The following is a 13,026-nucleotide window of genomic DNA, read 5'->3' on the forward strand; positions in this document are numbered from 1 at the left end:
CACGATAATGGAATTTGTTAAACTTTTGAAATCAATGGTCTTAGCGTAAATCTGTTACCTTGGAATTGCCAAGTAGTAGTAAATTCTCAGGCCTGAAGGTTTTCCTGACCACTTGTCCTGACCAGAAATAAACGCAAGTCATTAGTAATAGGCTATAACTACAGCCAATAGTTTTTCCTGGTCGGATCACTTGATCAGAAAAAACTCCTGGCCCCAACAATGTCCTAATAAATGAGTTGTTTTCGCGTGTCTGAGAGATCACTGGTGATGATAGACTAATGCTGAGCTAGACATAACAGGTTAAACACCATGACGATGCAAGCCTTTTCTGGCAAAACAACATTGCAGCCATGTTAATGGATTCCTCTTTAGTTTTATTATATTCAGACAGGCACTCTGTGACATTTCGCTGTTGCCCCATTGAATACCATCATTAAACCTCAGGCATTGAGTAATATTTATTCAGAAAGTAAACAGGAAGAAACATGTTCACTCTTGCAGCGAGTCACTGTTTTCATGATGGACTTTTAAATGCCAAAGTTCTCGAAAGCTGTCCTTCCTTACAATGTCAAGTCCTCCTCCCTGATGGGTTTGTCCTTTTCATTACTTTGTTAAGTGCGAGTCACAATGATTTCACATTTTTGTGAGGGGTCTTCCTACAGAACATTGATTCAGAGATGTTACTAACTTTAGCATGTGTGTCCGTGCATGTGTGCTGTGTCAGGTTCTGTGCCCTTCTGTATCCAGCTTGCTCTGCATTCTCTGAGCCACATAGTGTTCTCTGTCTGCTCACAGGATGTCTGGGTTGTCCCTGACGAGTAGCAGACTCTCCATAGCTGGGAAACATAATAACTGCTTTCCCTGCACCAACCTGGCAACCCACAGGCATAATGCCTCTAGTCATCCGGGAAGGGGTACAGAGTTCTGATCATATTTCCCATAATAAGCATTCTAATCGGGCTTCCTGGGGTTTTGCATTCTGATATAAATAATATGTGGGGTTGTTGTATTAGACATAGTTGAATGTAATGAATGTTCTGTGTTTAATGAGGCCCAGGTAACTGATTTGGTTCTGGGTGCCGAGATTAACTGACTCATAACATTGCAAAGGAAGTCACATTTAATATACGTAGGAGGTCTGTGGTTTAGTTCACTGGAAACGCAATAAAGGAACCACACACAGGCAGTTGGGTTTGTGTTTAGCTGTCTGCACTTGTGCTGAAAAATCAGTGGTTGAAGAAAGCTTATAAGTTCATCGAGATAACGCATGCTGACACATGACGTGTCTCCCCACAAGAGTCACAGAGTTTCTGATGAGCAGTGTCTGTGGTTCAATGAGCTATGTTTGCAGTTCAAGATAAAGCATGTTGGAGCAAACCTGTAATGATTTTGCTCTAATGAACCTTGAAATATACTTCTGGCAATGTGAATGTCTTACATTACATTTAGTCTCTCTCTTTCTCTCCCTCTCCATAGGTAAACCATCATGATCCCCATCACAGAGCTCCGGTACTTTGTTGACACCCAGCCGGCGTACCGCATCCTGAAGCCATGGTGGGACGTCTTCACAGACTACATATCCATTGTCATGCTCATGATCGCCGTGTTTGGGGGCACGCTGCAGGTCACCCAGGACAAGATGATCTGCCTGCCCTGCAAGTGGGTGGTCAACAAGTCTTGCGAGTACCTCAATGTGAGCTTCCCAGACCCATTTGCCCCTGAGCCCAAAGGCATCCAATATGAACTCGACCGGCACCAGTACAACTACATTGACGCGGTCTGCTACGAGAACAAGCTGCACTGGTTCGCCAAGTACTTCCCCTACCTGGTGCTACTGCACACCCTCATCTTCCTGGCCTGCAGTAACTTCTGGTTCAAGTTCCCCCGGACTAGCTCCAAATTGGAGCACTTTGTGTCCATCCTGCTCAAGTGTTTTGACTCGCCCTGGACCACCAGGGCTCTGTCCGAGACGGTAGTGGAGGAGAGTGACCCCAAGCCCCTGGGGAAAATGAACGGTTTGGTGGACAAGAAGGCATCTTGTGTCAGCGAGGATGTGGAGGCCAGCATTCCCATGCTCCAAAGGACTAAGTCCCGCATCGAGCAGGGCATCGTGGACCGCTCCGACACCGGCGTCCTGGACAAGAAGGAAGGCGAGCAGGCCAAAGCTCTGTTCGAGAAGGTGAAGAAGTTCCGGATGCACGTCGAAGAAGGGGACATCGTTTACCGGCTCTACATCCGCCAGACCATCATCAAAGTCCTCAAGTTCATCCTGATTATCTGCTACACGGCCTACTATGTGCACTACATCAAGTTCAGTGTTATCTGCATGGTGGACATTGAGAAGCTGACAGGCTATAGGATGTACCACTGTGCTCACCCCCTTGCCACCCTCTTCAAGATCCTGGCCTGTTTCTATATCAGCCTGGTGGGGATTTACGGTCTCATCTGCATGTATACCCTCTGCTGGATGCTCAGCCGCTCCCTCAAGCGCTACTCTTTTGAGTCGATCCGTGAGGAGAGCCACTACAGCGACATACCCGATGTGAAGAACGACTTTGCCTTCATGCTGCACATGATCGACCAGTATGACCCGCTCTACTCCAAGCGCTTTGCCGTTTTCCTATCGGAGGTGAGTGAGAACAAACTGCGTCAGCTGAACCTCAACAATGAGTGGACGCTGGACAAGCTGAGGCAACGCATCACCAAGAACTCCCAGGAGAAACTGGAGCTGCACCTGTTCATGCTTATCGGAATCCCTGACACAGTGTTTGACCTCATAGAACTGGAGGTGCTCAAGCTGGAGCTCATCCCCGATGTCACCATCCCCCCCATCATTGCCCAGCTGGTCAGCCTGAGAGAGATGTGGCTCTACCACACACCGGCTAAAATTGAGGCCCCAGCTTTGGCCTTCCTGAGGGAGAACCTCAAGTCCCTCCACATCAAGTTCACAGACATCAAGGAGATCCCTCTGTGGATCTACAGCCTGAAGAACCTGAGCGAGCTGCACCTCACAGGGAACCTGAGCGCAGAGAACAACCGCTTCATCGTAATCGACGGGCTACGGGAGCTCAAGAGGCTCAAAGTGCTCCGTCTGAAGAGCAACCTGACCAAGCTGCCTCAGGTGGTGACAGACGTCGGGGTCCACCTCCAAAAGCTGTCCATCAACAACGAGGGCACCAAGCTGATGGTGCTCAACAGCCTGAAGAAGATGATGAACCTGACAGAGCTGGAGCTGTTACGCTGCGACCTGGAACGAATCCCGCACTCCATCTTCAGCCTGCACAACCTGCAAGAGATCGACCTGAAGGACAACAATCTCAAGACCATCGAGGAGATCATCAGCTTCCAGCACCTGCACCGGCTGGTAAGCCTGAAGCTATGGTACAACCAGATTGCCTACATCCCCATCCAGATCGGCACCTTGACGAACATGGAGAGGCTCTACCTAAACCGCAACAAGATCGAGAAGATCCCGGGCCAGCTCTTCTACTGCCGCAAACTGCGCTTCCTGGACCTGAGTCACAACAACCTGACCAGTATACATGCCGACGTGGGCTTCCTCCAGAACCTGCAGTACTTTGCTGTGACGGCCAACAGGGTGAGTAGAGATTTAGTATTTGAGTGTCCCTGAGAAAATGTTAGCTACACACTAGTGGAGGCTGCTGAGGGGAGGACGGCTCATAATAATGGCTGGAACGGAGCAAATGGAATGGCATCAAACACATGGGGAACCATGTTTGATGTATTTGATACCATTCCACCTATTCCGCTCCAGCCATTACCACAAGCCCATTCTCCCCAATTAAGGTGCCACCAGCCTCCTGTGATACACACTCAGAACTAACACTAATACACTTTTTCTTCTTTCCTCTATCTAGCTATTTCATGGTCAAATGGTCACCAAACACTTGTTAAGGCCTTTATCTGTGTGTCACAGGAAAATGTTAGAAATGTTTCTTGAAAAGCCCAACGCCCTTTTTTCTTCCTCTTTCTTTCACATGTAAGTGGGGTCAAAGGTCACACTGGGTAACAGGAAGGTAGGGGTTAGCATTATGAAGACAGTTATGTGGGTATGTTGGGGATAATGGCCCTAGGATTGTTCCACCTCCAAAAAGAACAAGAAAGAGGATTTTGAAACCCACCATCTGAGATTGTGCTGAAATTGTTTCTGTAGTTAGAAACAGATAAGATCTGCATTCCTGAAACATTATTTTGTTGAAATATAATTTGATCTCTGTGAAATTAAGCTAATTGATTGCACCCAAATTGCCAATTTTTATTTATTGGATTCATATAATCGTCAATAGATATAGTACCTAACATCCGATTTTGACCATAATTCTTCCTAACAATGAGTGAGACATGAGAATATAACATGGTGAAAGCCACCCACGGTCATCCTCACAATTCAAGCCAGTCATCCATGAAAGCAATTCAGTTTGTCCTTCTCTTATCCTTAATCTGTGTCCAGGAAACGGCCCCTCTGTGTGTGGTTTATTCCCTTAAAAAAAAGGTCTGTATTAGTTAGACCATTTCTGGTGAACCCAGCAGTTCTAATGACTTCAATGTTATGGTCTCTAATAGGGATGCACCGATATGACATTTTTCGCCGATACTGATATCCAATATTTTGTTTGCCAAAAAAAAACGATACCGATAACCGATATAATTTTTTTTAGAGCCTTTGAATCATTCTAGTACAGTTAAATAGTTGAAACAAAGTGTCATATGTTCATTTGTTCAGTTAGGAACCAATTTTGTAATAACTTGTAAGTGAGAAAAATGACAAATCCATTAATGTATTAAATCGCACAACAGATATTCATGACACTAATATTTTAGCTGCCCCCCCGCATTACAAAGATGGTTCAGTTGTTGGTGGCTCTTCTTACTATCCAACCTTGACTTGAGCAATACGGCTTTCCTCAGTACGAAATCCTTGGCAAGTAGCTCATGGATGTACGTTTCAACAATACTGTGTAACTCCGGTAGGGCAACATCTGAAAAATAGCTCCTACTTGGTAGTGTGTACCGGTGCTCGACCAGTCGGCGAAAGCCAACATCATCCACGACAGAGAACGGTAGAATGTCAAGGGCAATGAATTCCATTATCTTGGCGTTAATAGATTTCGCCTTTGAGTCTCACCGAAATGTTCTTACTCTTTCAAATGACTGCTGGACTTGAACTTATTTAGTTGTTGGAAGTGTGAGATTAGTTTTTTTCTGCTTTTGTTGTAAGTAGTCGCTGAACGTCTGGGGGTGATGCACTTTCAAATGAGTAATTAGGTTTGTGGTATTGAAAGATGTCACTTCCTCCCCTCTTTGGGAAATAATAGCAGCACAAACGTTTTATAAGGCCTTTTTGTTATCTTCCTTTGAGACTTCAGAATAGATCCACACAGCAGACATTGTGGGCTAGGTTAGGAATGCTGTGTAGCGCTGTATTTTTTGTGGCGTCATTACGTCATCTACCTATGTTATACAGGTATACACGTCAGCTTTGACATCAGTTTTGCACATCGGCGTTAAACTATACATAAAGCCGATGCCGATGTTGGCATTTTTAGCTAATATCGGCCGATTCCGATATGCTTACCGATATATCGTGCATCCCTAGTCTCTAATGGTCTTCAATGTTAAATGCCCCAAACACACAGTGGCTGTGTCCGAATACCCATACTAGCGCACTAAATAGTATGCGAAAAAATCATGTTTTATTGTATGTGAAATTTCAAAAATAGTACTCCGAATATGTCATCTAATGCACGATTGCGTTGACTCCTGCCATTCGTTCATTTTGGTACAGTGCATCAATTGATCTGATTTATCAGCTGTTTGTAAAACACGTGAGTCGGAAAAGACGAGTGAATTCTACTAGATCAAACCCTGAAATGAGTATATGCAGTTTAAGTATGTAGTATGCTACTATGGGTATTCTGACATGGCCACAGTGTTTTTGTAATGGTGTTGTGTTTAATGGCAAATGTCACTAATCACACTACATATAGAGATGTTTTTAATGATTTTATTTAAAAACATATGACTGCCTTGCAGTGGCTTATAATTGTATTATTTTATTAGGGTTGGCGCAACAGTTTTAGTCACTAGCCCATTCCTCCATCACAGTTTTAGGCTTGTAGGAAAAGTCTGTATATGGAATTTGCACCATAGGGATAACCCTCTCATAAAGCTGCCATTTGTTAGACTATTCAAGGAGAGTTGGATTGAAGTATTAGGTTGCTAGGAGGACAAACTGAATTGCTTTCATGGAAGACTGTCTTGACTTGTGAGAGTGATGACACAATTTATTTTCATCATGAGCAAAAGCTATTGGTTTTCTACCCAAGGTTGCAAAACATTTTTGGGGATGCAATTAAAAACGCAAAAGAGACCCTCAAAATTGATAAAAGGGTGTGGCAGTAGCAGGAACAGTAGCATCTACTGGGCAAAACCTGGTACTTTCACAGTAATATATGGTAAATATTGCAAGTGACTTTAACTCTTCCGAGTCGGCGAACGCTTCGGCGCGTTCAAATCGCGGGCCGGCTTTAGGACCGCGCAGCATCCAAACCAAGTGACGCAGAGGGCTGCCGTCGATTTCATGCAGAAATGGAGACCCGAAGCTACGTTTTGAGTGTTTGTTTCATGTAAATACACCAACTAAAACCAAAGTTATGATAATTTCAATTCCATGAAAAAAGTGCGTCAAAATATGCGCTCTTTTATGAGCGCTTTGCATTTATTATAATAACTTTGTCGTCTTTTGTGATAAAAAGGAACGGAAAAAAACGTGTGCTTGTGCTAACCCGGTTCTTCAGGATGCACACGAGTATATAAACATTCATTCCCATGACAACTAGCCATTGCGAAAGAACGAACGAGAGGAATTAGTTCAGTTCATGAGTAGTTTTGGAGAGTTTTTCACGAGTTAGTATTTCAATTGTTAGTATTTCAAGAGTTTTATTGTCAGCAGTATCGTTTTTGTGAAGCAATATGAGGCGCACACTTCACGTTGAACAAGCCGTCGACTTGTTATTCCAAATGAGCGATGAAGAAACTTTGGAAAGTTCGTCGTCAGACGACGACGACGACGAGCAGCCTGGGCCATCAACAGCCCCCACCCCCACAACAAGCCGACGGAGGCCATCACAGAGGGGGCGTGGAAGGAAGGATCAGGCCAAGACCAGGTCAAGATCTCCAGCCCAGTCAGCAGCACAGCCAGAACAGAGCTCTGAGCCATGGAAAACAGAGACTGATCCTGACACTGCCCCACAAGCCAGTAGGTTCATGCCCCGCAGACCACCAGGAGCCCAGGTGGATTTGCATTCAGGGCACACACCAAAGGACCTCTTCCTGCTCTACTTCGCCGCAGATACAATGAGGACAATCTGCAGAAACACCAACAAACAGGCAGCAAGAAATCAGCAGAAGGGGAGCAAATATCAGTGGACTGACGTTGATGTGGAGGAACTGCACAGATTTCTGGGTCTCCTCATCTACACCTCATTGGTGACTCTGCCTAGTATCCAGGACTACTGGAAACAAAGCCACATATTGTCTGTTTCATTGCCAGCGAAGGTCATGCCAAGAGACAGATTCCGGTCCATCTCATGGAACATCCACCTAAGTGATCCAGAGGAGGATGTCATAAATGACCAGCGCAAAGGTACACCCCAGCATGACAAACTGTTCAGGGTCAAACCTCTGATGGACGACATTCGCACTGCCTGCCAGGCTCATTACCATCCTAAGAAGGAACTGTCAGTCGACGAGAGGATGGTGGCTACAAAAGCCAAAACTGGCATGACCCAGTACATGAAGGACAAGCCTAACAAATGGGGGATCAAGCTCTTTGTGTTGGTAGAGTCTAACAATGGCTACACTCTAAACTTCAACGTGTATGTTGGGAAAGCACACACACCCAGCGTGCATGGACTTTCATATGATGCTGTTATGGACCTCATTCAGCCATCACATCTTGGTACAGGATACCATATTTATATGGACAATTTCTACACCAGCCCAAAACTGTTCCTGAGTTTGGGAAGTATGAAGTTTGGAGCCTGTGGGACCTACAGAAGCAACAGAAAAGGGTGTCCTAGTGGCAGAGAAAATGCCCTCACCAGCAAATCGAAGAGGGGGTCTGTGAGATGGATCAGAGAGGATCGCCTGGTCTTTGTGAAGTGGATGGATACGCGGGAGGTGTCGGTGTGCTCCACAATCCACCCAGCGTTTTCGGGCGAGACAATCAAGAGGAAGGTGAAGGAAGGACCTGGACGCTGGGTAGCAAAAGACATTCCCTGCCCTACCCCCATCATGGCCTACAATAAGTACATGGGAGGGGTTGACCTGTCAGACCAGCTTCTCCAGTATTACTCAACCCATCGCAGAACTGCTCGCTGGTACCGTACCCTCTTCCTGCATTTTTTGGACATGGGAACAACAAATGCATACATCCTGCACTGTGACATCAGTGCGACCCAACAGGTCACACCCATGACGCACAAGAACTTTGTGGCAGAACTTGTGGCCCAGCTGTGCGGAGTGACCCAGACAGGGGTTCCACTTCAAAAAAGCACCAGCCATGTTCCTGTGGCCATTGCCAATGTTGCAGAGGCCAAAGACAAAGCCACAGCAGGCCGCAGGGTTTGTCAACGCTGTAAACAAGTTGACAAGAAGAGGTTTGTCACACCATGGAAGTGCAAGGCCTGTGATGTGGCTCTCTGTGTCATTGTGGACAGGAACTGTTTTGAAGAGTGGCACAAATAGGGTAAAGGCCAGTGGCTATACCTACTTTTTTTGTAAATAGTTGTGTATTGCTTGTATATATCTCAAGAATACTTTTATATGTTCATATTTGCACTTTGTGGTTCAATTTGAAGCTTTTTTTTTCATTTTGGACAGAAACTGTTTTGAGGAGTGGCACAAAAAGGTTTAGGGTTAGAATAGAAGAAAAACGCCAGTGGTTATACCTACTTTTTATTGTAAATAGTTATTTATTGCTTGTATATATCACCAAAATACTTTTATATGTTCATATTTGCACCTTGTGGTTCAATTTGAAGCTTTTTAAATGCTTGGTTCACCATGTTTGAGGGTTTTACAATAAAAAAACCATATTTTTTCTAAACGGACTTTGTGTTTTCTGTGTGTGTTTGGGTCCAGTGTGTTGAAATAGTATGTCAAAGTGAAAAACTTACTAACAGATCATATAGGTGAGGTTGTGCTGAAAAAAAAGATACCCAACATTGGTCTGGTAAACATTTCTTTATGTAGTATATCAGGGCAAAATTGAAGGTACCCAAAAACGGCCAAAAAAGCTCCAGACTCCGAAGAGTTAATGGCCAATTTTTCTGAAAGGGCGGAAAAACACCAGATTTACAGGGAATATATTACATAGGATGAAGAAACAATACTCCAAGCCGCAGCTCCATACTACTTGTCAGACATAGAGACCTAATGACCTTGTGTACATGTAGAGTACACATTGTAGAGTTGTGTAGTAGACTGGAATGTCTACATAGTCAGTGCCATTGAGATAAACTGGTCACTTGAATAGTTCAATATTCTGAAAAGGTAACAGCCTACCCTGCTAATAATATGTTTAAAATTAGTTCAAATAGGGGAAACTGACGGACCTACTACACACTGCTGGTTGACTGAGGCAATGTGCCAGTGTTTTTAAAGTACACAGACGAGCAGTTATATTATGCTAATGAGTTTGTCACACTTCTGGCTGCAGATCAAGAGGTCCCTGGGCTGATTTTCACGGCAAACTGTTTGCATTCTGTATTATTTTTTTGTTGTAAATGTTTTATTCGAACTATTCCCCACCCTTTTAGATGCAACTCATCTTTGTTAAGCAGATGGCTGGAAAAGGTTTAATGTGTCCTGTACAGAATACCTCAGGGAGATGCTGTCTTACAAACAATTCACAAAACTCCCGACTGAGTCTGAAATAATTAACATGATATTTGACTTATGTGAATTGTTGTCTAACTGAGTGCTGACTTCTAGAGTTTTGAGAATAATGTAAGTGTAGGCTAACTCTTGTAAGTGTAAAGCTTGTAAGTGTAACACTTGTAAGTGAAAGTGTAACACTTACACTACCATTCAAATGTTTGGGGTCACTTAGAAATGTCATTTTTTTCGAAAGAAAAGCAATATTTTTGTCCATTGAAATAACATCAAATTGATCAGAAATACAGTGTAGACATTGTTAATGTTGTAAATGGCTATTGTAGCTGGAAATTGCTGATTTTTAATGGAATATCTACACAGGCGTACAGAGGCCCATTATCAGCAACCATCAGTCCTGTGTTCCAGTGGCACTTTGTGTTTGCTAATCCAAGTTTATCATTTTAAAAGCTGAAAACTGTTGTGCTGATTAAAGAAGCAATTAAACTGGCCTTCTTGAGACTAGTTGAGTATCTGGAGCATCAGCAATTGTGGGTTCGATTACAGGCTCAAAATGGCCAGAAACAAAGAACTTTCTTCTGAAACTCGTCAGTCTATTCTTGTTCTGAGAAATGAAGGCTATTCCATGCGAGAAATTGCCAAGAAACTGAAGATCTCGTACAATGCTGTGTACTACTCCCTTCACAGAACAGCGCAAACTGGCTCTAACCAGAATAGAAAGAGGAGTGGGAGGCCCCGGTGCACAACTGAGCAAGAGGACAAATACATTAGTGTCTAGTTTGAGAAACAGACGCCTCACAGGTCCTCAACTGGCAGCTTCATTAAATTGTACCCGCAAAACACCAGTCTCAACGTCAACAGTGAAGAGGCGACTCCGGGATGCTTACCTAGGCAGAGTGTGAAAGAAAAAGTCCAGTGTCTGTGTTCTTTTGCCCATCTTAATCTTTTATTTTAATTGGCCAGTCTGAGATATGGCTTTTTCTTTGCAACTCTGCCTAGGTCAGCATCCCGGAGTCGCCTCTTCACTGTTGACGTTGAGACTGGTGTTTTGCGGGTACTATTTCATGAAGCTGCCAGTTGAGGACGTGTGAGGCGTCTGTTTCTCAAACTAGACACTCTAATGTATTTGTCCTCTTGCTCAGTTGTGCACCGGGGCCTCCCACTCCGCTTTCTATTCTGGTTAGACACAGTTTGCGCTGTTCTGTGAAGGGAGTAGTACACAGCGTTGTATGAGATCTTCAGTTTCTTGGCAATATCTCGCATGGAATAGCGTTAATTTCTCAGAACAAGAATAGACTGACGAGTTTCAGAAGAAAGTTCTTTGTTTCTGGCCATTTTGAGCCTGTAATCGAACCCACAATTGCTGATGCTCCAGATACTCAACTAGTCTCAAGAAGGCCAGTTTTATTGCTTCTTTAATCAGCACAACAGTTTTCAGCTGTGCTAACATAATTGCAAAAGGGTTTTCTAATGATCAATTAGCCTTTTAAAATGATAAACTTGGATTAGCAAACACAATGTGCCATTGGAACACAGGACTGATGGTTGCTGATAATGAGCCTCTGTACGCCTATGTAGATATTCCATAAAAAATTTGCAGTTTCCAGCTACAATAGCCATTTACAACATTAACAATGTCTACACTGTATTTCTGATCAATTTGATGTTATTTTAATGGACCAGAAAGTGCTTTTCTTTAGAAAACAAGGACATTTCTAAGTGACCCCAAACTTTTGAACGGTAGTGTAAGTGTAATGTATCATGTAAAATATAATATATGTAATATCATATGTAAATGCTTTATAGGATATCATATGTTTTAATCATGTAAATGTGAAGTGACTCCGCTATAGCAATGACCATTTGTGTTTTTGCATTGGCCGATTTGTGCATTTTACATGAACGACACTCTGACCATTGTGACTTCCTGTACATTCCTGACAGACAGGCTGACTTCAGTCTCCTTACAACTCATTTGCCTGTGATGTGGGCGGACATTGTCTAATGCTGACCCAGTTCATTAACCTGTCGGGTTAAACACACCGTTCATCCAATAAAAATTTTTAGGAATCGAGTTTACAGTGCGAAAAATAAGGGCTTGCAAGGAATTCTGGGAGGTTATACAACATTTTCCCCATTGTGTACTGGTGGGCATCTGCTGTGTGTGGAATCAGATGGTTTGAGTAAACGATACTATTATGTTTTTTTTACTGCACTCACTCACCCATATACGTAGTTCCATGCTGAGAATAGGCCACTAACAGGGTGGTATGCTGCTTTAAATAGCCCCGTTTACAAGGAACCCCTCTGGTGTGTTCTGTGTTTTTATGCCCTTCTCCAGAGTCTTCTCTTTGCCATTAGTACATTATCGACCCAAATGAGATGTGAAATTTGTAAAACGTTATTCCCAGGTGGGCCCGTAACGAGGACCCGACGCTCACCACTGGACGCCAATGTTCTAAAGTGTTCTAGGTTTTTGTTTTTCTCTTGCAGAACAATGCCTGGGTAGCTCCAGTCGCCTCTCACATCTTCAGTGTTTGAAGCTAAGAAAAGCATTTGTAATTTGATAAGGCTATTGTAAGCTTGGTGAATCAGTTTACTTTGATCATATTTTGGCTTAAATGAACAGCATCTATGTAAGATGTACTCATTGTGCTGTTGCTTCAACAGATGACTGAACTATTAATAACAGGTGTTGGTGTGGCCATTATACAAATGATGTACATGTATGGTACTCTTAAGACTGTGACTGTATGTCTGTACCTCTATGGCTCGATTGGCTCCCTGCTTTAGGGCAGAGTGTCTGGGTTTGTTTCTGATTGGCTTAAAGTCCTATGGGCTGGTATGTGACTGTTTTTTGATTGGGTAGCTACGGTAGGAACAGTATGTACTGAACTCTCCTTTCTTCCCTCTTTTGCCAAGTCTTTTCTTGAGAACATAGCTGTTCACTGGGGAGGAGTTCAACTTTAAGCACCTTTCACAGCCTAAAGCAAGAAACAGTATGCCTGTTTAAACCATACACCATAGAATGCATAACCTATGCACAAATACAATTAAATTATATTTTATGAAGTCAAAAACAGAGAAAATAAACCTTTCTCCTATTTC

The 13,026-nt window shown here is 43.4% G+C and overlaps 1 protein-coding gene across 1 annotated transcript in view; it reads left to right on the forward strand.

Moving 5' to 3' along the window:
* Window positions 1-13,026, forward strand: part of LOC311127194 (volume-regulated anion channel subunit LRRC8A-like) — a 33,052-nt gene that overhangs the window by 12,262 nt on the left and 7,764 nt on the right. The window contains exon 2 of the mRNA XM_084158983.1: window positions 1,477-3,598. Within this exon, the coding sequence (XP_084015109.1) occupies window positions 1,487-3,598 (2,112 nt within the window). The 5' untranslated portion in view covers window positions 1,477-1,486. The remainder of the gene's footprint in view (window positions 1-1,476; window positions 3,599-13,026) is intronic.

Source organism: Coregonus lavaretus (assembly GCF_964263955.1).
Source record: "Coregonus lavaretus genome assembly, chromosome: 4".
Taxonomy (NCBI): Eukaryota; Metazoa; Chordata; class Actinopteri; order Salmoniformes; family Salmonidae; genus Coregonus; species Coregonus lavaretus.